The sequence below is a fragment of the Coffea eugenioides genome, chromosome 6 (assembly GCF_003713205.1).
Source record: "Coffea eugenioides isolate CCC68of chromosome 6, Ceug_1.0, whole genome shotgun sequence".
Taxonomy (NCBI): domain Eukaryota; kingdom Viridiplantae; phylum Streptophyta; class Magnoliopsida; order Gentianales; family Rubiaceae; genus Coffea; species Coffea eugenioides.
Genome location: NC_040040.1, coordinates 4,187,870 through 4,212,985, shown reverse-complemented (window position 1 = coordinate 4,212,985; position 25,116 = coordinate 4,187,870). Strand labels below are relative to the sequence as shown.

Here is a 25,116-nt window from a genome sequence, read left to right as displayed (position 1 = left end):
ATTAATCGGTTCTAATTTGAATTCGGTAGTCTTGTTAACAAATTGCAGTTTAAATTTGAAATTTTTACTTGCCACCTTTAAGACCAACAGTTGAATTTCTTGCCTTGTGCTAGTCTTAAAATTTGAAAGTGTCAATCACTTGCTTCTTTTTGTCATACTTTTTTATTGTTTATTTTTTCTGTCCAAAATCTAATTTGATATAAATACTTGATAATGTTTATAATTAAATATCTTCTTTATTTTCACTTTTTGAGGAAAATAAAATAAACATGAATGAAAATTTAACAAAGTTTTTAAACTCTTGTAGATGAAATCAAATAAATATATACATGAGTTTTTAAAACAATTATTCTTACACATGATCAATGATGGATGAAAAATTTATTTTGTAAAATATGAGAAATGAAAAAAATCATTTTGTGAAATGTAAGGGGCAAAAAAATTCATTTTATGAAATGTGAGGGACAAAAAAATTTATTTTATGAAATGTAAAGAACATGAATCAGAGTGTATAAATTTTGATTGGACAATTTTATCCTTAAAAATGATCACGTGCAAGACACGTATTGAATTCAGACAAAAAACTAGTTGAAAATCTAGATAGGAATCAAATTTGACGATTGTAAATTTATAAGGAATATAAAAATATATTTTTAAAATGAGGGACAAAAAAAATTATTTTATAAAATGTGAGGGACGTTTTAAACGATTTTTCTATAAATAATTTACTTTGCCACTGAAACCTGATTGAGGGCAGACGCTGAATCTTCTTCACCGTCACATGGATTCGAACCTGTATCATGTGTTGAGGTGGGAAGGGTCGAATTATGTGTTTGGGCGGAAAAGGCGTGAGTAGGGGTTGGAAAAATAATAAATATATATAAAACTCAAAAAAAATCTAATTGATATTCAAATCAAATTCGATGTATACGAGCTTATTAAAGTTTCGTTCACCTGATAATCAAACCGAATTTGAACATCATTTTTTATTGATAAAATTTTCTCAAATTTGGCTTGATACGCATGTAACTGAAACTTACATGTAAAGAGTTAAAATTACTCGAGCTTGATTCGAGTTTGTCTCAATAAAAATTGGTTCAAGCCAGATTCGCAAAGTAAATAAATTAAATTTAAACAAAATTAAACTCGTCAAAATAATTAAACAAGTTTAAATACTATAATATTTAGTTCATTTAAACTCGTTTATACCACTACAAATAAAAGAAAAAATAACCAACTCTTGTATTGCTATACATTATTGTTTTTACTATAATTTGGCCTCCCTTATTTTTTAACTCACTACTGTCATTACTAGCATTAAGATTTGCAATGCTATTATCGTCACAATTCAAATTTTATTTCCACAATCATTTCTTGCCATTTTCAAAATTAAGTACTATAATTTTGCTTATAGAAATAATCTTGTCATTTCGACAAAAGTTGCTGCAGGAAAAATATTTATTAGGGGAATAAAAGTTTAGTTTATCATTTGCCAAAAATGTGCTAAAAAAATATTGAGTAAATTGTATGTAGGTATTTTTACCAATTTACCATGTACTATATAATGAAATTAAGTAACACATAATAAAAATTAAAAGTAAAGTATTATGATGCAATAGATCGATGTCATATAGCTTCCATGTTGAATTCAGAGATGAATGCTGGGTTAAACTACTCAAAATTTGGTTTATTAAGAGTTTATTTGAATTTAGTTCACTGACTATTCAAGTCAATCTTAAACACCATTTTGTATTTGCTAAATTCTCAAACTTTTACGGATCAAAAGTTGAAATTATCCAAATCTCAATTAAGTAAAAATTTATTTAAATTCATCTCGATTAATAAACAAATTAAACATGAACATAATTTAAAATTTTATCAAAATAATCAAATAAATTGGAACATCATGATATTCTATTTGATTAAAGTCGTTTAAACTCCGATCTAAACTTAAAATCACCACAAGTTGCTGATTTGCTAAATAAAAACTGTGAGGGAGGCTATTGTTTGCAGCAGACATATGTAAAAAGGGCAAAAAATTGAGAAGTGAAAAAAGAGAGAAGCGATGGCCCACAAAAAAGATGAGAGGGAGGGAGAGAAGCGATGGCCCGAGAAAGACAGAGAAACGATGTCTCGACTCTCGAGAGTTCTGTGATGGTACGTTTCCCCACGTTTACGGAATACGGATAGAGCTTTGGTTCAGCCACGTCGACATTTGTTTTCTCCACTTATTACCTATTTTCAGTAACATAGAGGAACTTTTCCCACCAAATTTAATTGGATCCCGTTTTTTTTTTTTCTCTCCATCTTCACTCTGTCCAGCATCAAGATTGAAACTACGTTAGATTGACTAACTGTTTTGCCTCCAATGCCACTCATATTGCATCAGCGCAGCCTCGTATCTTCAAGGTTATCTCCTTTTCTCCAATCACTTTCTACTTTCATTTTTATTTTTGTAATTCTTTTATCCATTTTATTGTATAACATGCTACTGACAAAGTTAAAGCTGTTTTTCATATTGTACGCATGTTGTTGCGTTGATCATCAGTTACTCAGTTTAGTTTATACTATTTAAGGAGCAAGGACTAGTCGCAGGTCCGAAGTTAGTCAAGGATAAAAAGAAAGGGTATTAGGGTTTCAGGGTGGGTGGCGTGAAAGGGTTTATATGATCAACTCTACACCAGACTGGTTTTTTTTTTTTTTGGATGCATAAATATATAATCAAGTAGCTTAATCTTCAAAGCTTGACAGATCAACAGTTTAACTGGATACTGGGATGATAAAATGTGCCTTAACATTGCTTCAATAGGTATGCTTGGGTCTGACTAATGTTATTGCAAAATTACATTGCTGTTTAGCGTATTTCTTCATGTTTGTAACTTGGTTTGCACTTGAACATCTTCTTTTACCAATTGAAGATTGAACAAGATTTATTTTCTCTATATGTAACGTACTTTTGCGAAGTTCTTATTGGTTGGTACCTCGAGCTCATAGCCTTGTTGGTGAATTTTTTCATCATCTTGTTCCTTACTACAATATGGCCGATTCTTACAGTGGTTGTTTGGGACCACAGTGACAGCTCTACCAGTATGCGTAGTGTCTATGCTTCATTAATGAGAAAACCAGTTGATGTGTATATCAGAAATCAACTTATAGACTTGACACTGCAATCTGGCAACGTCTGACTATGCTGGACATTCTCTCGTGGTGCCATAAAATTAATGCTTCTCAGTTATGGGCTAAATAGGTGCCATGGATATAACATCTGCAGTCCCCCCCCCCCCCCCCCTCTCTGGATTCGATGTGATTTTATACAGTTTTTCTCACTAATGTTTGCTATTCTTCTTGTATTTGCCGTGTTGCAGCGCTCCAGATCCATGGCTTTCAGTTCAACCATCTAGAAACTGTAAGGTAGTTAGCTTCAATCACCAGCCATTTTACTGGTGTTTTAGGAAGAAGAGACGTGGTTTGAGGCTTTCTTTGTTGGATGATGGTAATCTGAAGCTAAACTACAGCTTCCCAGATTTTGGGAGACATACTCTAAATTTCTCCAGATCAAGAAGAAGTGGACTCCTGTTACCCTTTGCCTCTGCAGATGATGGGGTGACAGTTAATGGGAGTCCTCGAGCAAGTGCTGGTGGTGAAGTTGAGGAATTGAGAGTTAAACTTGATCAGTCATTACAAGGTGAAGACTGTAGTACTGGACTGGTCCAATCATTACATGATGCCGCTAGGGTATTTGAACTTGCTATCAGAGACCAAAGCCTATCATCAAAAGTTTCATGGTTCTCAACTGCATGGATTGGTATTGACAAGACTGCTTGGATAAAGGAACTATCCTACCAGGTAACTCCACTGAATATCCTTGTCATTTATTTTTTTCCCCCATATTTTTTTTGAGCTTCTAAGCAACCTTGCTTACATAATCATGGAAAAGGTCGTCCTATCTGGAGACAATATTGCCTTCTGCTAGTCCAACTGCCTTTCAGTCAGTTCATCTGTTTCTGCAACTACTGGTGTAATCATGTTACTTCCAATCCTTGTTATTGGTTTGCCAGTGAGTTTCCCAGCCGATGAAGCCAAATTGGCAGATTTCTACTTTGCCAGCTCCAAATGAGCTCTAATCTCTATCATTGTATTGACTAAAGCCATACTATTATAATCCTGCTGCTTTTAGTATGATAACAAGTGCATCGTTCATGCAGCTACTAGCAGCATTTTACATACTTGGTCTTTAATATCTGGGATACCAATAGATGCTCAAGTTTTTTCCATCTCAATAGAGGCTACTGTTGTCTGTTTAGAAAGATCAAATCCAAAGAAAAGGGCTGTTACTCGTGTTTTTGAGGGTGTAATACTATAGTTTCTCTTCTGGAACTCAAGAAATATGATCTTCAAAGCTCATGGTTTGTTTTGGAATGTCTTCTATGATGCATGAGCCCATATTTACTTTCGCTGTTACACCACACAATTAGTTGTTATTACTTCCTACATGCCATTGAGACTGTCATGCTTTCTATTGATCCATCTCTATTGTTACTTACCTTAAATGGCAAATAACATCTTGTATGCGTTTCTCCTTTACCCTACACACGTTGAAAATCAGAAGCTTAACATCTTAGCTGTGGCCCCATAGTGTCATGTTTTACTTTTTGGCACAGAATTTTGAATAAAGTGGATGCGATTGTCACGACATGTATGTGAACTGTAGCATCCATGTGCGGAATGCTTCAGAGCACTTTGAGGTTACTAATGGAATTGACCCACGTGTTTTTTTTTAATTAAATTTTGCACCACTGAAGCACTAGGGATAGAAGAGGAAGCAAAAAAAAAAAAAAGAAGTGTTTTGCGGTCTACATGTAAAAAGTAGCGCAACTTCCCGATATGACAAACAAATTGGGGCAGATGGAGTGGAAAGTCTTTTGACTTTTTCATTATTTGTCAAAATGAGTTGCAGCTATTTAGTTGCTATTATTAGTCTGTAGCCTGTGTTGGAGTTTGGTCAAACTAAAAAAGCCAAACCAATATATTCTTAGCTTTTGTCGCAGAATGTCATTTCAGTCTTGACTTTCACACTTACAAGTTTCAGTAGTGCAGATCCCAGAATGAGTGGAGAAGTGTCTCTTTGGTAAATGTAATGTAGTTGAAGCGATTTTGGGCCATGTGTTACTAAATTCTAAGAAGCAATTATGGGACATGTGTCACTAAACTCTAAGCCCACTTAGAGTAATGGTTTTCTACTTCATCTTAGACACACAGCAAATTGTAGTGATAATCTTTGTGATGACTGGGAATAACTCAAGCTATGGTTTGGGGATGGGGGCTGTTTTCTATTAATAAGACTAGCACACTGGCATTGCAAATGAGTTCTGTCACTGAAAATGAGTTTACCTCCCCTTTTTAGCAGTTTGAACATATGCATGTGCTGAAAAGCTGGAGAAAAAGGTCTGAGGTGCTCTATTATGGTAGCAAAATGTTAGCAGCAAAAAATTTCTTGCTTTATCTACATTATAGTTTAAGGCTGTCTTCCAGCATTTTTTCATTTTCCATCTGAGTGTAACTAGATGGTTGATATGGGGGTTTTTTATATTCTTATCTTTGGTTTTGAATATCTGGAAGATTTCACTTTGTTTCCTTTTGCTGGGTTTTATTATTGGTTAGGTTGGCTAAAGGTTAATATATTTCTTTAGGCATCAGTTTATTCTCTACTGCAAGCGGCAAGTGAAATTTCATCTCGAGGAGATGGAAGAGACAGAGATATTAATATTTTTGTCCAAAGGAGGTATGAAGATTGTACTGTCATATAACCCAAGCTTGTGACATGCTCATGAAAGCAAGGAGATTTAAGAATATAAAATTGCATTTTACTTTTTAACATTTTGATTTGTTATTTTTGCTTTAGCTAATTTACTACAGTTGTCTCTGTGAGTCCTAACAAATTATATTGCTAGCAAAATTAAGTGTTACTTTTGGCAATTTTTGAAATATCCTGAGTACTTAAAATTTTTGTTTTCCAACTTTTTTTGATATTGTTCATGTGTATTACTTGTTTGTGACCATTATTTCATAATTATCAGTTCCAAGTATTCCAGTTCCGTAAGAAATGGAAGGTTTTACATTTCATTTTCTTCCCACAGTTCCTTAAAGCTAAATAGTCAGTTCTAGGAACAAAAAAGGAAGAGAGGTCTGGGGGTAACTTATCTTATTAACATCATTTTGGATATAAATTAAAGAAATATCCATGATTTTATTCCTTTTCCCGAAATAAGGAAGGCAATTTTCACAATATTGACTTCTACTTCTCCCCTTCTGAGCTCCTTGCTCTCCTCCTCTTCTGTGTCGTTTCCTTCCTTCTCACTCCTTTTTTCCACTTCTCCATTCCTCATCTCCGCCTTCTCCATCCTTCTCACCAACCCACCTCCATTGCCATCAAACCCTGCTCTCTCTTCTTTGGCTATCAGTATAAAACACGTGCACACACACACAAAAGCTGAATTTTGAGTAGGGTGACTGCTGCAACTGCCGAGGCAAGTCTTGCTGCCATTGCCATCACCAGTGTCTACCAGCCCTTCACTGTCATGGCTGCCAGATTGTGTAATCACTAATTGGAACTGTTTTTTTGGGCTATTAATGGTCAAGAGGGAGGGTGGGAGGAGGGTTTTGATGGCATTGGTTGTAAAGTTGGGGAGAAGGGAGGAGGAGGCAGAGAGGGGGAATGAGAAGGGAGCAGAAGGTGTAGAAGAGGGAGGGAGGAGTTGAGTAGATGAGAGTCAATTCAAAATCAACTTTGAATTCTATTGTGTTAACATCAACTTACCTATTCTGGGAAGAGGAATAAAAGCATCAATATGTTTTTAGTTCTGGTTAAAAATGGAAATATCGAGAGAAATGAGCCCATGGTTCAGGTATAGAAGTCATATATATATATGTTAACTTATAAGCATGAATTAAAGAAGTACTTTCGATGGTATAGGATTGAGAAGAAGGAATCCTTATGAAAGTGTTTGTGATTCATTTTTGTTAGTTGTGATAAATTTGACTTATCAGCTTGAGAAAATAGGTTTTGTTGACTACATACTTGTTAGTAGGACCTAATGATATGGCCTTTGGCTTTTCACTTTCCTGATCTTTTTCCCTGTTGGTTGGGTAATTAGATAATTCAAAAAAAAAGCAATTTTCTGGATTTCTGTCTTTTTTTAAATTATTTGCACTGTATTTGTATTTAGATGGAAAGAGAGCACGCAATTGACACATCCAAGTATATTTTTTAATACGAATAATCTATGTCAATCCGTCATTCTTCTTCAATGCTGGTTTCTTTTATGTTTGATTTTCAATATGTTATAGTTGCTTGAATGTAGTTTGTTGCGGCAATCTGCGGCATTGGAGGCTGTAATTAATAATAAATTATCAGCCAAACAACCTCAAGCTCATCAATGGTTTTGGATGGAGCAAGTTCCTGCTGCTGTCAGCAATTTTGTAAACTATATTGAGAAGGACCAATCTTTTTCTGCTTTTGCTTCAATGTATGTAGTTTGGCTCTTGTATTTATGTTAAAGAACATTTCGTTTGCCCACAAAATATACTTGATAATGTTCTTGCTCTCTTCTTTGTTAAGGTCTGGGAAAGTAATGCCTCTGGTTTCGGAAAATGCAAGTGACTTGTCACTTCTTATGCTTGCACTGAGTTGCATTGCAGCAATTATGAAGCTTGGCCCAACTAAAATTTCTTGTGCACAGTTCTTCTCCAGTATGCCAGACACGACAGGTAGATTGATGGACATGCTGATTGAGTTTGTGCCTATCCGTCAAGCTTATCATTCCGTGAAGGATATTGGTCTCCGCCGAGAGTTTCTTGTCCATTTTGGCCCTCGTGCTGCAGCAAATAGAGTAAAAAATGATCGACACACTGAAGAGGTTATGTTTTGGGTTAGTCTTGTACAGAAGCAGCTACAAAAAGCTATTGATAGGGAGAGGATATGGTCCAAACTCACAACATGTGAAAGTATTGAGGTTAGCAATTTGGCTTTTCAATTATGCGTTTGCAAGAACACATAAAATGGGTGGTCACCATAACATTTCTGTAGGGTAGAAAGTTCGCTTACGTATGACACTTTCTGGATTTATGTTTGTTCTATGGTTGTTTCTATGGGATTAGACTCTTATAAAGTGCTTCAATTTACTGCTGAGCCATTGAACTTATTATTGAAGAGGTATAAGCTTTTCTTATAATTTACTGCATAGGTGCTAGAGAGGGATTTGGCCATATTTGGGTTCTTCATTGCTTTAGGAAGAAGCACACAGTCCTTCCTTTCTGCAAACGGTTTCGATTCTGTTGATGAACCTATTGAAGAGCTTATGAGGTATACATGAATTTAAGTTGCAGTTGTTTTTGTTTTAAATTGTGGTTATATCATAATTGTTGACATATATATATATATACTCTAATGAATCAGGTATCTGATTGGGGGAAGTGTGTTATATTATCCTCAGCTGTCATCTATAAGTTCTTATCAACTGTATGTGGAGGTTAGCATGTTAAGCATAATATATCTTTTGAAATTTTATTTAAGAATAATTTAAACTGACAGACGTTTATTATGTTACAGGTTGTTTGTGAAGAGCTGGACTGGCTTCCCTTTTACCCAGGAAGTAGTAATAGCTTTAAACGCAATATGGGGCATACAAGAAAGGAAGAAAGTCCTCCAAATCCTGAGGCTATACCCCTAGCATTGGATGCTTGCTCTCATTGGATCCAGAGTTTCATTAAATACAGTAAATGGCTGGAAAATCCTTCCAATGTTAAGGCTGCTGGATTTCTTTCCAAAGGGTATTTGAGCTTTTCAATGTTTTGAATTTTAAAACTGTGTCTAGAATTATTAATCTGGAAAATTTTCTGCTTTTCTCATTGTTTCAGGCACGAGAAGTTGAAGGTGTGTTTGGAAGAACTAGGTATACAAAAGTAAGTCAAATGGGCCTCGACTTGGCTCCCTATCTTAGTGTGCATACCCTCATACAAGGCATATACATTACTTTTTTTGCAAATGCAGGATGAATAAATTTCTGGTTGTGGAAAACCTGCACAGTGCAATACATTGTGGCTTGGTTTCAGATGATAAGAAATAGTTTGAATTATCAAAAAATGATGAAACCTGAAAAAAATAGAATGATTAGGAATAAGATTGCATTTAAAGAGATAAACTAACGAGTGTTGGTTTCTATCTGTGTATTCAACAGTGGAATAACTGCATAAGGTGCTTTGTATTACAGTAGTTGCTACTTTGAAGTTTGTTTTGCTATGACTTTGACACCCAAAAAGAAGACAAAATATTATTGTTAATGTCTGATTCCAAATCTTTCGTCTCCATCACTTCCTGTTAATATGTTGTTCCTTCCCTAGATACTTAGTTGCTTTATTTGGAGCCAACTTTTTCTGCAGAATCAGTTAATAGTATTGATACCAAATTAGATAATTTGATGTACTAATAAGTCAGTGGACAGGACCACGTCTGGAACTTATTCACCAACCGAGCTAGAGACTGATTCCTTTGATAAGGTACTTTCATTTCTTGTCATTTAGGTTTTATCTGTAAGCTTGTTTCTTTTCTATGGAAACTTTTGTGTGTCATTCAGTTTTCTCTGATTGGAATGATTTTAAACTAGCAATTCCTCCCTTCCTCTCTCTCTCTCTCCCTCCCTCCCTCCCTCTCCCCATATACGTGTCTCTCCACTACTTTTTAGCAATTCCCCATCTGTAGCTGGGTAGAATACCTATTTGCATTTGATTCAGTTGGATTAAGTTAACATCTCATCACTCAGTCTGCAGAATAGAAACATTCATTGGGGAGCCTCTGGCCATTGCGAAACGATATATAAACTCTAGGTGTAGCTTCCTCTGGAGCACTATTTAATATGTCAGCAATCTTATACTATGAGAGTTATTTTATCAATTGTGGGTTTTCCCTCAGAATAAACACATATCTATGTCCATTAGATGATGAAAGATATGCACCTTTCATCTGGTGGTCGTTATCTGACCTATAGCATTTGCAATCTTGCCAAGCATTGATCTTACAGAAACTGATTGCTGTTTCGGTTTCATCACTGCTTCTGTTAATCTGCCTATTTTGTATTGTTTAGAGCACTTTGATGATGCTGTTGTTGGTCTTTGTACTAGGCTTTGGAAAGTGTTGAAGAAGCTCTGATGAGATTGCAAGGATTGCTTCAGGAGCTTCATATGTCAAGCTCCACTTCTGGGAAGGAGCATCTCAAAGCTGCTTGTTCTGATCTTGAGCGGATAAGGCGGCTAAAAAAAGAGGCTGAGTTTCTTGAGGCATCTTTCAGGGCGAAGGAAGCTTCCTTACAACAGGTTTCTGCTACCATTTTATTGCTTTTCTTTTGGGGAGCAAAATATACTACTAGCCTTTTTTCAAGGGCATTTTAGCAATATCAAATTGGTGTTCGTCGTGGTTTGAAAATCGTGTTTTCAGTTGTTTAGGATTTTAATTTGATTTGGAGCATATGTCATAATGGATATCCAATCAAGTCAAGCAGTTAAGGTTTTCTTAATCTGGATCCATATTACTTGTAACATTAAGAGAAGTCTTTGGAATCTACAAATTTTTTGCATTAGATTGTTAAGTCATATAACTTCTGTGAGTCATGTTAAGAGTCATTTGACTCTTCTTGGTTGTTTGAAGCATCTTTTGCATTCAGGGATTATAAGTGAGGAGAACTGACTCTTGACATATTTCTTTGGCCCCAGGTTTGATATAGAAGCTCTCAGATCTTATTATCACCCTTTCAACTCTTATCCTGGCCCCTCCTTCAAACTAAATCTATATAGTCAAAAGAACCTTTTGTTTTGGTGACATCTGCTGCAATATTTGCAGCCTGTTAATTCCCACTGTACTTTCCCTAGTCAATTGCAACATTTTCTCCTATCTACTATTAATCAAAGTAATTACTGAGTTTCATTAGAAATTGTTGCATAAAGGCTTTATCACCTAGTTTTTTGGAGTTTTGTAAGGTTAATTGCCCAATGAGAGAAGATGATGTCATTTATGCACCTTAGATGACTTGAAGGCAAGTTCTAATGTACTTGATAAAGAATGATACCTCGTTTCTAGCTTGGTCTAGACGTGTCAATGTTTTTTGTTGCTACGTCACGCTTAATGTCAATTACACCAATTTTTTTCTATTTGTTGTTTGGGTGATCTGAGTTGTTTTTAACTTTATTTATTAGGACTTCTTTCTTATCATCTGTATTTTATTTAAGATAGGAGGGTGATGCAAGTGATTCATCTTCTGTTAGCAATGAGAGACAGCATTCTAAGGGAAAAGCCAGCAAGAGGGCCAGTATAAATAGAGATAGTGGCAGCAGGTACGTGACTTCTGTTAATTTTGAGTTCATAAACCTTCATGCCACTCTCTGCCATTGATTGAGAGTTCTTGATTCAGGGTAAGTAAACCTCGTGGATTGTGGAGCTTCCTAGTACGCCCCTCAAACAAATCCAGTGACCTTGGGATGTCAATGGCCAATGCAAATGTATGCTTTATGGTGGTCCTTTACCATTTTTAAACGCTTTATGGTTTTCTGTTCTCTCTAGATGCTACCTTCCACAAAAATCTTTGAAATTGAAGTAGATCTTTAGAGGTTGCAAGCTAAATTTCTTGCCCTAAGGTAATTCTAACGTAATGGGAAGCAGAAGGGATTAGAGCCTGTCAGCAAAAATCCTCCAGAAGAGCTTTCCCAGATATTCCACCTGTTAGTCAAATCTTCAGTGAATAGTTACACTACTTAATTCATGCAGAATTAATTGTACTTATATATACTCACTGGGGCCTCAACAAAGGTTATTTTGTGAATTTTGAAATTGGATGAGGACACGTCGTTGTGTAAGGTTTACTAGCATTGTACTTTCTAGAAATTTTAATGGACAAAGACCAATTGTATGGGCACTTCTGCACTGAAATCACCGTTAAATTGTGCTTAACAGTTCTGTCTCTCCTTTCAGCTACTGGTTATTTATTTTTTTCCCAATGCAGGATGATGAATGCTTTGAACAGAGAACTGCAGGCACCGTGTCTTCATATTCAGAGTCAAATGAAATCCAACGCTTTGAACTCCTAAGGAATGAACTAATAGAACTGGAGAAGCGAGTTCAAAAGAGTGCTGATCGGTCTGAATATGAAGAGGTATCCTTTGACATTCAGTGGGTACTTAACATGTAATTCCCCATTGTGTATCTGTACTCTGTTGATTCCTGTTCGTCTTTTGGTTGTTCTGTTGCTTTATTCTTCATCATTTATCTATTGTTCTTAACTGGTATGTTTTAGGAATTTATTTTGTTTGACCCACTTGTAGGTAGCATTTTACCTTAATTTCTGTGCTATTCTTCTTTCCCCCTTTTAACCACAAATTTCTTCTTGTTTCTAGGGCCCAACTTCTTCTTTGATTGTGATAAAATATGGGAACAGAAATTTCAGAAATTTTGTTTCTGTTGCTGTCAGTAGAATACAGTTGTTATGGTTTCCTTTCTGTTTGACAACTTTTGCTGATAGATCAAGAAAATATTGTGTTTGCTGTGTTCAAGACTAGCATTATTTACTCTATGTTACAGAATAGGGTCTTGAATAGAAATTATGTCCATGTTGCTTAACTGACTTTATGTTGTGGATGGTCTCATAGTATTGAATTTCTCTCTTCTCATCCTTGAGGTTACTCATAAATGATGTGACTTTTAAAGATTGATTTAATCTTTGCTTTCAGGAAGATATTCAGACAACCGATGAAAGTTTCAGCCAGCGAAATGAAGTTAAAGGCCCTAACTTGGTTCGAGTTCAGAAGAAGGAAAGCATTATCGAAAAGTCATTGGATAAGCTAAAAGGGACTAGCACGGTATGTATGTCAATTTCTATGCATCCAAGAAGAGAAATGTGGTTCAGCATGAGTATGTGGCACACAAAGTTGGGTTGAATTGACCTAATTTATCGTATTAAGAAATTGAAAGAAGTCCTATTTTTAGGAGTGCATTTCTTGTTCCTTCCATTTGGTCTCCTTTAAATTATTAGTGTGATTTTTGAAGACCTTTTAACTGCCAAGCCATAGGAGAAAAAGTTGTTTCAGCATCTGTATTTGATTTTATTCTTTGCTAGGTAACCGTCGCTTTAATGATTACAAAATACGATAGCAAAATATTTTTAGAGTATTTTCATAGTCCCCACATCAATCAAGCTTGCTTTCCTGTATCATGCTTGTAGTGCCCCCAAGGCTGGAGTCTTTATTATGTAAGAATGGTAGAACATGGCACCTGGCTCTTGTTGGGCATCAAATGAATGACTAATAAGGGATGTTGCTCACAGTAAAGACGGTTGCAGGAGTGGCAATTTTGATGAATGGATTTGTGGAAGCACTGTTTCCATTGGAGAAATTGACTATGCTTTGAAAAAGCTCCAAATGATTGCAGACTCTGTTTCTGTACATTAGCATTCATTCGGGAACATGGGGTGCAGGTGCATGTGCCTTTGAGGAAGAAAGACACTTCCTTTTCGATTTTTGAGTGCATTGGCCTTCATAGCATACTATGTTCTTGGCATCTCGGGTAGGGGGAGGGTTGTGGACATATTCATTTGTACTGTTTCAGTTGAATGCCTTTTTTAAAGCATTGAACATAATAAATTCTGTATCTGCCCATTAAAAGCAGACTGGTACAAAACATTGTTGCACTTGTCAGGAGAAGAAAAAAAAGGGAAGGAAGGAAGCTTATGTCTGCATAGTTTTATGATTGTCTATGTAGTTTACTACGTGCAGTAAGATAAAAAAATTTGCAGACACTTAATGAAGCTTCAAAACACTTCTTGTGATGTTCTGTTCTGACATCTTTGAAAGAGTTCTTAAATAGTATTATAGTAGTACTTGTCTTTTCAACCCAGTAGTTAGGTAGTTCCTCAGTCCATTAGCTCTATGTGCAGGATGTTTGGCAAGGAACTCAACTTCTTGCTATTGATGTTGCTGCTGCTATGGGGCTGCTTAGGAGGGTTGTAATAGGTGATGAATTAACGGAGAAAGAAAAGCAAGCACTTCGAAGAACCTTGACAGACTTGGCATCTGTAGTTCCAATTGGCTTTCTAATGCTTCTTCCTGTAAGCTCTTAATTTTACTTTTATTTGGTCTTGTCTGAGCTTGTGTCAGTAATTTCCTTTTTCCTGTGACTGTTATTGGCACATTATCTAGAATTGAAAACTGATATGAATTGAAGTACCCTGTTGCTTATTCCAATAAACCACAATAGGTAGGAGCTTATAGGAAACCCTAACTATGTTTTCAGGTAGCGTTTATCCTTGGTTGTTCAAGTATGACTTTAAATGCGAATTTTATGGTTATCGGTTTGTCTTGCTAAATAAACTAGATGAAAGTAGAACATGAACATTTTAACTAAACAATCTAATATCCATATATATATATATTTTGCTTTTCCACCTCAAGCACTTTACTGGCCAATTTATGCAATTTTTTATAAGTAACTTAATACAAGTCATATTTCAGGGTTTCTTTTTTCCCCTCGAGCACTTGATATATGAATCTATTCTAATTATGTGTGTATTATATTGTGAAAGAATTGAAAGATCTTAGATATCGTGCAACTAAATGAAGCAATTTTAGATAGATTTTTCCATTATTCAACTTCTTATTACTAGGTTATATTGGTCTGGACATTATTTTTCTTATGTCTAATTCCTTTTTTTTCTCTTAGTCCCTCATTTGAACGTTTTTCCAAATCAGAGTGAACGATAGATATCTTATCTTCAATTGTTTTCTGATGTGCTCATACATTGGTATTATTAAAGGGAAACAAAGTACTATACTATAGTCTGGGGCAATCAGATTTCATTTCCTACAAATCATGGTTTCGCATTGGATGTTACTGAAGAAGAATAGCTGTTTCTTTTGAGATAAACCTGCCAAGAACTAGCCGCAAGATGCAATCCTTTGGTTGGTGGAGGTCTTTACAAGCGAGATTTGGTGGTTAGGAGGAGAAGATGATGGAGTTTATGGCCTTGTATTGTGTGCATTTAGGACAAAGATTTTCACAGGACAATATATTTCTAGAGTTTGTTGCTCCTGAATTTGATGTCTTGGAACCTGAACTTGGTGCATAATTCATCTTTTGCAGGTTACCGCAGTTGGGCATGCTGCTATGTTGGCTGCAATTCAAAGATACGTGCCGTCTCTGGTGCGTACTCTGCCATTATCACTTCTTTCTTTCGTTGAATATATGTGTGGACTCTAACCTGAGTCAGCCACCCAATTGTAGATACCGTCCACATATGGACCAGAAAGGTTAGATCTCTTGAGGCAGCTGGAGAAAGTGAAGGAAATGGAGGATGAGGTGAACTCCAAGGACAATGCTGATGAAAAGCCCAGGTAAAAGCATCGTGAACATCTTTCCTCTGAACTTCACTTTGCTTTTAGGTGAGGCTCATTTTGTTTTCAACCTGGTTCTGTATTGTTTGGACAGTAAATGAGCATAGAGAAGTTCATTCCATGTGTCTGGCACCCCAGGTAAGCACCAGTGGCTGCAGTCTTGCGGTGCCGTTTCTGGAGTGCCCGGTTCACGGTGGATTGATGGGTGACCATCTTTTCTGAGCTCTGTCAGATATGTGATATTTATGAACTGGGCCTTTATTTGTGCATCTTCCATTTTCTTTATCACCTCAGAAATTTGTAAATTGTTCAACGGCTCACTCTCGAGCTTGGTCAGATCCATTTCTGGTGATACAAAAGTGTGACAATGACCGCCTTCATCCCATGTACCGTTCCTGTAATTTCACATCAGATTTTTTAATTTTTAATTGCATTTTTGTCCCCTAGTAACACCTCTAGGGCTTAATTTTTTTTCCTCATATATATATATATATATATTTAGTATGTTTTTAATATAGTATCAGCGTACAATTTTTACTTTTCATTGCCAAAAGAAGAGAAGATTATGCAGAAAAAAGTGTCCTGCTGCTTATCATAGCGAATTAAATTCCTCGTATCGTTGTACTATTCCTGGCCTGTCTTCTACTTTTTTAAAGTTTTCGGATGAACTAAAAACATTATTTGATCATTAATTTGTACAACGAATAAATATAAAGTATTTCATATAAGATACTTAAAGAAAAAGAGATGGCAGTGAGGTAGGTTTTAACTTGCCTGTAATGCACAGGAGAGTAGCTGCGGAAGAAGATATAACTCTGTTCTGGCTTCAAGCTTTGCAAGACCCATGACATTAATGTAATTAAGGACTTTCCAAAAGCCTCCTTCACATCGATGGTGGTGTTCACAGCGCCGCCTTCCTGGAAATAGTTGCCCCTGAAATAGAAAAATCTCTTTTCTAAATATAATTGGAGAACCATTAAGTTCTAGTTCTGCTGTTCTTCCTCCGTTACAGAAGAAGAAGAATTTTTTTTAAGAAGAAGAAGAAGAAGAAGAAGAGGAAATGTTCGTACATCTTCAGTGTTTTATCTTCGTTCCACCAGTGTCCTGGGCTGAATAAAAGAATATCTGCTCCAACCCATTTGGCACAGTACCAATGTAGCCTGTCAACCCTAATGGCACCTCGTACTTCCTTCGGGGAATCTTTTGGGGGGCGATCTATGATTACCAGGAAAGGCACCCTGTAGTACTCAACCGTGAGGTTGTACTCCTCAAAGTGCATTGAAAGATATCCCTTGTGCTTTGTTATCGGGCTTCCATGTTCTTCATATATCGTAGATTGGTTAGAAACTCCTTGAGCAAGCATGCAAAGCAGGGATTCCCATTGGTTTCTAACTATGGAGTCGCCGGCGAAAACTATCCTTCCATCGCGGGCCCGGTCAAGAAAGTCGGTCGCATTAAATCTGCAATACAGCATTGGTAAAAGTGAAGGACAAATAAGTGCAATATGCTATTGTGCTCATGCATATGACAAGGATGATAGCATTCAATTGAACTTATTGCACTAAATGCATCACGGGATTCAAAGGTGGCAATTTAAATTACAACTTGGGCTGCTCTAATTTGCTAGACTAACTTGTGGAAAAGCATTATTATCGATACAGTTGGTCTACATGGTGATGATCGATAATAGGACATGACAGACAATTAAACATGATTGGAACCTTGGGTTAGGACTTGGGAAGGATAGATGAGAGGAGAAAAAACGCCCAAGAATAAGTTTATGTTCTTGTGTAAAAGCACGCACCACCTACTGGTGTCCTATTATTAATGTTCTTGTGTAAAACTAGGCTAGAATCTCGCACAAGTATACCTAGGAAGATTACAAGCACGTGGTTGCCAACGCCATTTTTGATAGCCTGTATCCGGTCGTCCACTCTGTTGGCATCGGAAACCGGGATCCAAGAACGGACATTTCTCTGTGTACTTGTGAAGCGGGTAGCTTTCGTCCCGAACCCATGATCCATACGAGTAGTCACATACTTTCGGTGCTGAATTTTGATATTTGGTTAGGATCTGGGAAAACAAACCAATGTCAAGCAGAGATGACGGCTGAAATGGCCTTGTTATGGTAAAGAAAATAATACAACTCAGGAGCAGAGAGAGAGAGAATATTGCAAGGGAGGTTGGTCGGTTTTTAAAGATGACTGGAGAAAAGGAGAGGCGTGGAAAATGTTGTGTTTTAGGAAGATGATGAGAGGGCTGAAGATCCATGACAAGGGGATGAAAAGGAGGAGGGGCGATTTTAGTTCTTGGGTCGAAGACTTCTTGTTGTTGGTTACTAACGTGGGAGGTTGGAGTTTTTATGGACGTGATTTTCTTAAAATAGTAGTAGCAGTAATCAAAGATCTATTTGACTGTTGGCGCCTACTTTTGATAATCATTCATAATATTTGATGTCTTTAAAGCATAATCTGTGGACCTCAACGTGTCCTGAATTCTTGATTTCTTCCTAAACGTGCACTGCTTATTTTTTATTGCTAACCTTTAGATTTCATCATCTTTGCCTACCTCTCTCTTTCTCTGTTTCTTTCTGAAACAATTAATTGTCCATGGCTGGTTGAGAAGTACTAGTAAATGAGAAGCAGAAAAGCAATTATCTTTGTCGGCTGGAGTTTAAATTTCTTTTCATGTTGACAAAGAAAGACTTGCATCATGTTTTAAACTACTCGTACAAGTAAGGTTTCATGGGACTGAATTTGCCATTAGATTGCAGCTAAAGGCGGTTGACAGATTGGTTCTTCAATTTGCCTTACCGCATTTGCCTCCACTCCGTTACATAAATGGGTGTCTATCGAATAATTGTGAGAAAAATCTTAGTAAATGAATACAATAACGAACCAGAGAGTTGGGAGCGGCCAAATTAGTAGCGAATGTATAACAAGGTGCCGGCCGTGCGTCTCCAACTATGTAGGTAGGTACGATGACGCTTTCGTCTTTTTATTTTTGTGCGTGCCATCTTCCCTTGAAAGCAGCCTGGGAACTTTTCTGAACGAGGACGATGCCTTTGGTGCAAGGCACTACTATTGCAACGGGGGCGGAACCTGGTTAAACATGAGATGGTACAATCAACTTAGCCAATTACATATATATATATATATATATATTTTAAAGCAAATCTTGCTTGGAAAATCTTTAACAGTGTGTAATATCATGCAGCAAAGTGTCATAATGGAATCCATTTTGAAACACTGCGTTATCTTTCAAAATTATGATTAGATTACTGCATATCATCTTTCTCTCATCATTTTGATTGACTCGTACGAAGATGTTTGGATAGCAGATTCTTTTCAAATAATTAATATTTCGCTTGCATCATAAACATATTTTCAACCCATCTTTTTATATTTTCAATCACCTTTTTATCTCACATACATCACATCACAAAAAGTGCTACAGTAATTATTCCAAATAATATTCTATCCAACAAGATGTTTTTTCTTTTCTTTCGAAATAAAAAAAAAAGAAGTTTTTCTTTAATGTGCAGTTGAGTAAAGTAATTTATCTTCCCTGTCGTGGGTCCCATTTATGTAGTATGGTAAATCTCTGAGAATTCTAACGTTTGATATAAAAGATAGTAGTAGTTTTTAAAAGGGATAATTTCAGAAACCTCCCCTGAGGTTTCTGACACTTTCACTGACATCCCCTGAGGTTCTCAAAATTTCACTTACCTCCCTTGCTTTTGATTTTGTGGTAACAATCCAGTCCAAATCAGATTAAAATATTATTTTCATGTGTGAGAAGGTATTTTTATTCCATAGCTACCCTTTGCAGAAGTTGTATTAGTAGAAGATTCAAAGAAGAATAAATGATTTGGACTAATTAGTAAAGTTGAGGGGGGGTAAGTGCAATACAAAAAATTGCATGCACCAGATGTGCCATGCAACAGTTATTTGGTAGATTTTGCAACGGCTAGCTGCAAATTGCAACGGCCAGAAGGTTTGCTGTTTCAGTAGCAATAGCATATAAAGCAAAGCAACTTAACTACCTCTGAGGTTTCAAGCTATTAACATTCTTTGCTACTAATTTGGAGTGATAACAAGTGCATTTGCTGTGCTACAATTAGAGCTCTGAGTAAAAAGTTTTAGCTGCAACCATGGCCTCTTCAAGCCATAGGGGAGAATCATGGAATTCACCTACATCTTTCTCCATTAAAAACAGGTTTTGCCGCTGTAATCGCAAAGCAACCGTAATGATATCAGAGAGTGAAAGGAATCCAGACAAGTTGTATTTCTATTGAGAAATTTCCAACTTTGTGATGAATTTTAAAAAAATTCTACAAAAGGGGTGATTTTGGGTTTAATTTCCGTCAGGGGGGTCTTCGCATTTGTGAATTTCACAAATGCGAGCTTACAAGAGCTCGCATTCGTGGAATGCGAGCTCTGGTTATTGAGCTCGCATTCCACGAATGCGAGCTCTTCTCAATTTTTTTTTTCCTTTTTTAAGAGCTAGGGAATTATTTCTAGGAAGCAAATGCGAGCTCTTATCTTTTTTATTTTGGTATTTTTTGAGAGGTAGGGAATTATTTGCAGAAAGCTTCTAATTTTTGTTTTAAAAAATGTTGCAAATATTTAAAATTTTGCAAATAGCTCGCATTTGTTAAATTTGACCTGCAAAAATTGTATTTAACTTTTTTGTTAGATTTCGCATTTATAAGTATGACTTGTAGAAAATTAGATTCAAATTTAGATGTATTAGGGTTTTAAAAATATTATATAAGTGATAAAAATTTTATAAATTGTAAAAATAAAATCAAACTGCTTGGATAATTAAATGTTATATTTGCATAAGAAATAATACAATAATCATAATAATGATAATACAATAATATTGGTGTAATAAAACTGCCATTAATTTAAATATTTACTTATAATGCCCAAAGAGCCTAATTACCAATTTTTTCTTCTCGCGCTCAAATATAACATTAACCCGCATGCGAGCTAACCTTGAAATAGAAAAAACACAGAATCCCGCTTGCGGGTTTCAGGAGTATTCGGATATTCTCATATGCACCTATGCAAATCGAACCAACCGAATATCTTATCCGTATCCCATTTTTTTAAATAAAAATCTTATAAATTTGAAAAATAAAATCAAATTTAGATGTATTAGGGTTTTAAAAATATTATATAAGTGATAAAAATTTTATAAATTGTAAAAATAAAATCAAATTTAAATAATTAAATGTTATATTTGCATAAGAAATAATACAATAATCATAATAATGATAATACAATAATATTGGTGTAATAAAACTGCCATTAATTTAAATATTTACTTATAATGCCCAAAGAGCCTAATTACCAATTTTTTCTTCTCGCGCTCAAATATAACATTAACCCGCATGCGAGCTAACCTTGAAATAGAAAAAACACATAATCCCGCTTGCGGGTTTCAACGTTATTCTGCGCTTCGTGTGTTTGCTTTTGTTTTGCTTTTGTCTTTTTTTTTCGAAATGGAGGGTTGGCGGTGGAGCTTAGTACGAGAGCTCACTGAACTCTAATAGGTTTCTAATTAGGTTTCTAATAAAGACTTCGTTCGATATGTGATATTTCAGCCGAACTTCGAATCCATGGCACTTATTACGCGCTTAAGCCACCTGTCCACATTAGCAATCAAATGGCTTGATATCAAGAATTCCACAAAGGTAAATTACCTAATAACCTTGCAAAATAGGCTATCCATCTTCCTTGAGTTCATATAAAAACATTATCCTAAATACCAAAAAGGACAAGCTTGAATTCCCAATCCCACCTGTGTACATAAATTGTTCTTATTTGATTGAACTTCTTGTCTTGTAACAAATGACCCCAAAAACATTTTCTTGCAAAGTACGTAATTTGAAGTCAGGCGTGTAATCTTGCATGACAAGAATAGGTACGTAAAGAATAAGAAAATTCATTATGTAACTTAAACATAAACGGTAGTAATTAACCCCAACTACTTGGGATATATCTGTAATTTTGGCCCTGATGACGTCAGAAAAGGGGCCCAATTTTTTATCAAGGGAGGTAAGTGAAATTTTGAGAACCTCAGGGGATGTCAGTGAAAGTGTCAGAAACCTCAGGGGAGGTTTCTGAAATTATCCCTTTTTAAAACCCATGGATGTAAATGTACCCTTGCATGTTTAAATACCAAAATACATTTTGTTTGGATTGAGATGATTTCAAATAAAATAATTTACTTCACAAATTTCAATCACTTTTTTATCTTTCCAATCATCTTTTTATTTCACATACATCACACCACAAAAAATGTTACAGTAAATATCTCAAATAAATCACCCAAATAAACTCCTATTCAAACAAACATCTCTGGCAAGAGAAGACGTAACAAAGAAAACACGTTTTTCTGAAGCCAAACTCAGAGTTCATATATACAAGCGAAAAACGCGACCGGACAACCGTTTCAAACTGGAAAAACGCTTTTTCTTGGTCCATTTCGTTCCTTTAGCAGTGTCCCGTCTATTGTGCTCATCTTGTTCGACAGAATGCCTCAGTGAAAACACACTCCTGTTTCTGTCAGGGTTAGAAACAGTAACACTAGGATTTCTTTATTGTCATCGATTTTACTTCGTTTTATGGAGGAAAAAAGTAGTAAGAGTGTGTTAATTAATTAGAGTGCTGGAGAAGATGGGAATAAAGCTAAAGGTGGTGTGCAGGAAAGTTTACGATTACGTCCGTTATGATCTAAAGGAGATTGCATTTCCTTCGTCTTTGCCCGACCCACCTCATATCAAAAAGCGCCGCAAACTCACTTGGAAAGAGCGTTTTCTTGTAAGTTTCTCTTTCTATCTGGTACTAGTATGCTATTGTACTCCACAATATATTTGTTTGTTTGTTTAACGGTCTTGATCTAAATGATATGCTTTTACCCAATGACGATTGTGAGCACATTTTTGTACAATCCGTTGTTATCTTCTCTCGTTTGTGCGTCTTGTGTCAACATTATCTTAAACATGAGAATCACTCAAGGTGTTGTTCTTGTTTAGTTAAGCGCAAATGCGGCCTCTGGAATTCTTCTGTAGTTGTTGTTGGGGGCTGTTACAAGCTCGTGGCTTTGAAACTGCTTCATGACTTTTCTCATGTTGAGCTGACAAACTTCTTTTTTCTTTTTTGGGTGCAAATTTGTGAATTCAAAATTCATCTTAGCAAATAATGGATGTGAAAGAAATTAACTCCGAGTGCGATTTGCCTGATGCATTTTAATTATTCTCTGCCAATATAAAATCGTTGATCAGGTGTTGAAGGAAGCTTCTAGACTCTATGCAGCAAGTTGGGTTAGGGATATTGGTCCTGAATTAAGGCCGAATGATTACAAGAAGAAGGTAGAGAATGATGATAAATTTGATGAAGAAAACAAGGTAAAAACAGAGAAGGAACCCTCTACACTTGAAGATCTTGGTAAGTCACTTAAAGGTTCCCCTTTCTTATCACATCAATAGTTGTTGGTTAGAATGAAGTTTACTGATTGTTTGGGTATGTTTGGCTTTCTTTAAGGTCATTTGGATTGAAAATGTAGTGGTGTACAGGGGATATGATGAGAAGAAAAGTAGAAAATTTGAATTACAATGTGAGTTGCACTGAGAGGGCCTCTTTCAAAAGTATTATCAGTTGCAAACATCAAACAGGGACACACTTCAAGGGTACATTGTATTCATACTAGGAATCAATCTAGAGACTTTTAATTGATATTTGTAGTTCTGTATGTACAATGCATTCATTATCACGCACACAGAGACACATGGAGAATTTGTACAGGAGATGGAAATAACTTGCATAAGCCAACTTTATACAAATTTTTTATTAACATGTGCTCGTATGGCATGAGCATCACATTTTGGTTTAGTAGCATTAGCCTGCCTATTAAACTTTCATGGTTAATTTAAGATAAAATAAGATAAAATCTGCTTAACTTTCAAATGGTTTGAAGTTGTATCATCCGGTTAAGTTCAAATGGCACCCCAGGCTGACAACTTTTGACACACACCCCTGGCTTAGACTATTTCTTTCTTTGGGTGATCATCTTGTTGATTAAATTGTTACAGGATCAATCTATTTTCTTACCAAATTCTGATACACTATTTCTGTTAATAGCTGTTGCTGCAAGAGGTGGCATGGAAACGCTAAGACCAGCATTGCAGCGAGTGTATATGACAAGAGCTTCTGCATATAGAGATGCACTCAAAAGTTTTATAGAGGGTTATCAGGAAGGTGTACAACAAGTCATGGAGAAGAGAGATTCTGCATCTCAATCAGAAGAAGGCACTCCAAAAAGGCCTACAAAATAATCATTGGTAATCCTTTTTCTGAGAATATATTTTAGTTGCTTCAGTATTAGACTGCTATAATTATGTGCAAATGCCTAAAAGGTACAAGATGAAGATATTGATTTCGGTTTAATAATTTGGTTATGGGAAAGGAAAATCTGCAATCATCAAATGTCTTCGCATCAGTGTTTCTTGTTTTATGTTCACTCATATTTTCAACTTTAATATAACAGAACTTTACGATTAACGAGTATTTGGTTTGTATTAATTTAATTGATGTTATAGTATATTGTACAGACTTCGATGACTGCTTTCTTGTGTACAAATAATACTTCTCTGGTTATAGACATGAAAAGAGAGAGAAGATTCTTTTTCGTTAGCTTGCTAAGTTGAAAACTGTTGGTGTCCTACCTGTAGAAGAGATTTTCTGAGACAAAGATCAGATAACCATAACTTCTTGTTGAATTTTCTTCTGAAGATGTGTCATTTATTTTATGTGTTCTTTGATTTTGTAACTGATTATTAAATGAATGCGAAATGGCAATTAATGACATTGAGATGAGATGCCATATGGTAACCGGCTTGAATTTCAGGTAAAGAGGGCATGGGCCCTATTATCTGGTGATTGCATGGGGTTTCTTAAATGAGGAAATGAATTTGGGCTCTTTTATTTGGTTTGTTAGGTCACTATGCCAAGCTTCACGTATGAAACTCAAGTTCCAATTTTTTTGTCAAGCAGCAAACTGCATATAGAATGGCTTCTGTACCTGATGGACCCATCTGTGAGCTGTTTGTGGGCTCTCTCTAGGTGGTTGTTTTAGGGCCATAACCTATGAGATTTGATGGATTTACTCAGGTACCTCAAGCATGCGGGTCTTCCTTTAAGACACATGATGTTGATCTCCTCTTCTTCATGGTTAAGAGTCGTATATGTAGCTTCGTATTAGATTCTTTTGTGCAAAGGCTTCAGGATCGTTTCACATTCCACATGAGCCATCAATGTAGTTCATAAGAAATTGATTCATTCTCCTCTGAAGATGCACCCGTTCTTTATTGATTACCTGTAAACGCTATGGGAACATTTTCTGAGCTCTTGAGTCTTTGCAAATTCTTTCTTACGGTTAAGTCAATGAAATTGTTTTCTTCCCAATGTTAATGGAAGTGGATCCTTTCTGCTTGTCAGGTGCAAAACTTGGAGAAGTTGAAGTTGGCTCTAGAATCTCAAAAGGCAAAAAGTACGAGGCCAACGAAGGCCAAGTTAGAGGGGAAAAATGTTCACATGCTTTTGCATATGTATTCCTGTACTTGGACATGAATGCTTGCGAGGTTTGTTTGGATTGATCTTTATTTCCCCAAGTATATTT

The 25,116-nt window shown here is 36.0% G+C and overlaps 3 protein-coding genes across 7 annotated transcripts; 2 read left to right on the top strand and 1 right to left on the bottom strand.

Annotated features, from left to right (window-relative positions):
* Positions 1–2,266: 2,266 nt before the first annotated feature.
* Positions 2,267–15,654, top strand: LOC113775006. 4 transcript variants are annotated; one of them, XM_027319708.1, is made up of 19 exons: positions 2,267–2,409; positions 3,366–3,846; positions 5,691–5,782; positions 7,362–7,526; positions 7,619–8,012; positions 8,244–8,362; positions 8,456–8,528; positions 8,609–8,829; positions 8,917–8,961; positions 9,501–9,555; positions 10,177–10,368; positions 11,282–11,382; positions 11,460–11,547; positions 12,048–12,197; positions 12,772–12,900; positions 13,974–14,144; positions 15,176–15,235; positions 15,317–15,426; positions 15,565–15,654. In XM_027319708.1, exons 1-19 carry the CDS (start codon positions 2,369–2,371, stop codon positions 15,566–15,568), a joined length of 2,691 nt encoding a protein of 896 aa, XP_027175509.1. In that variant the 5' UTR covers positions 2,267–2,368; the 3' UTR covers positions 15,569–15,654. The 4 variants fall into 4 exon arrangements, with proteins under 4 accessions (XP_027175509.1, XP_027175510.1, XP_027175507.1 ...); XM_027319709.1 differs by having other exon boundaries at positions 15,317–15,474; XM_027319706.1 differs by having other exon boundaries at positions 15,521–15,608.
* A 364-nt stretch (positions 15,655–16,018) lies between these two features.
* Positions 16,019–17,398, bottom strand: LOC113773042 (protein trichome birefringence-like 9). The gene is made up of 4 exons (XM_027317563.1): positions 17,310–17,398; positions 16,497–16,886; positions 16,201–16,359; positions 16,019–16,094 (listed from the first exon to the last, which is right to left on the bottom strand). The coding sequence occupies exons 1-4, from the start codon at positions 17,396–17,398 to the stop codon at positions 16,019–16,021; spliced, it is 714 nt and encodes a 237-aa protein (XP_027173364.1).
* A 4,504-nt stretch (positions 17,399–21,902) lies between these two features.
* Positions 21,903–25,116, top strand: LOC113775984. Of its 2 annotated transcripts, XR_003468957.1 has the most exons (5): positions 21,903–22,259; positions 22,724–22,886; positions 23,580–23,779; positions 24,436–24,608; positions 24,936–25,116. XR_003468957.1 is itself a non-coding variant. In XM_027321050.1 (4 exons), exons 1-3 carry the CDS (start codon positions 22,116–22,118, stop codon positions 23,771–23,773), a joined length of 501 nt encoding a protein of 166 aa, XP_027176851.1. In that variant the 5' UTR covers positions 21,903–22,115; the 3' UTR covers positions 23,774–23,779; positions 24,936–25,116. The 2 variants fall into 2 exon arrangements, 1 of the variants encoding a protein (XP_027176851.1); XM_027321050.1 differs by lacking the exon at positions 24,436–24,608.

Bases quoted from the DNA above. Each gene is read 5' to 3' on its own strand.
- LOC113775006 (XM_027319706.1), top strand. From the start codon at position 2,369: ATGCCACTCATATTGCATCAGCGCAGCCTCGTATCTTCAAG. The intron at 2,410-3,365 runs GTTATCTCCTTT...GCCGTGTTGCAG, and splicing joins CGCAGCCTCGTATCTTCAAG to CGCTCCAGATCCATGGCTTT. The intron at 12,901-13,973 runs GTATGTATGTCA...CTCTATGTGCAG, and splicing joins AGCTAAAAGGGACTAGCACG to GATGTTTGGCAAGGAACTCA.
- LOC113773042 (XM_027317563.1), bottom strand. From the start codon at position 17,398: ATGTCCGTTCTTGGATCCCGGTTTCCGATGCCAACAGAGTGGACGACC. The intron at 16,887-17,309 runs GTAATCTTCCTA...GCTGTATTGCAG, and splicing joins GCGTTGGCAACCACGTGCTT to ATTTAATGCGACCGACTTTC. The intron at 16,095-16,200 runs GCAAGTTAAAAC...TAATGTTTTTAG, and splicing joins TACTCTCCTGTGCATTACAG to TTCATCCGAAAACTTTAAAA.
- LOC113775984 (XM_027321050.1), top strand. From the start codon at position 22,116: ATGGGAATAAAGCTAAAGGTGGTGTGCAGGAAAGTTTACGATTACGTC. The intron at 22,260-22,723 runs GTAAGTTTCTCT...ATCGTTGATCAG, and splicing joins CTTGGAAAGAGCGTTTTCTT to GTGTTGAAGGAAGCTTCTAG. The intron at 22,887-23,579 runs GTAAGTCACTTA...TTCTGTTAATAG, and splicing joins CTCTACACTTGAAGATCTTG to CTGTTGCTGCAAGAGGTGGC.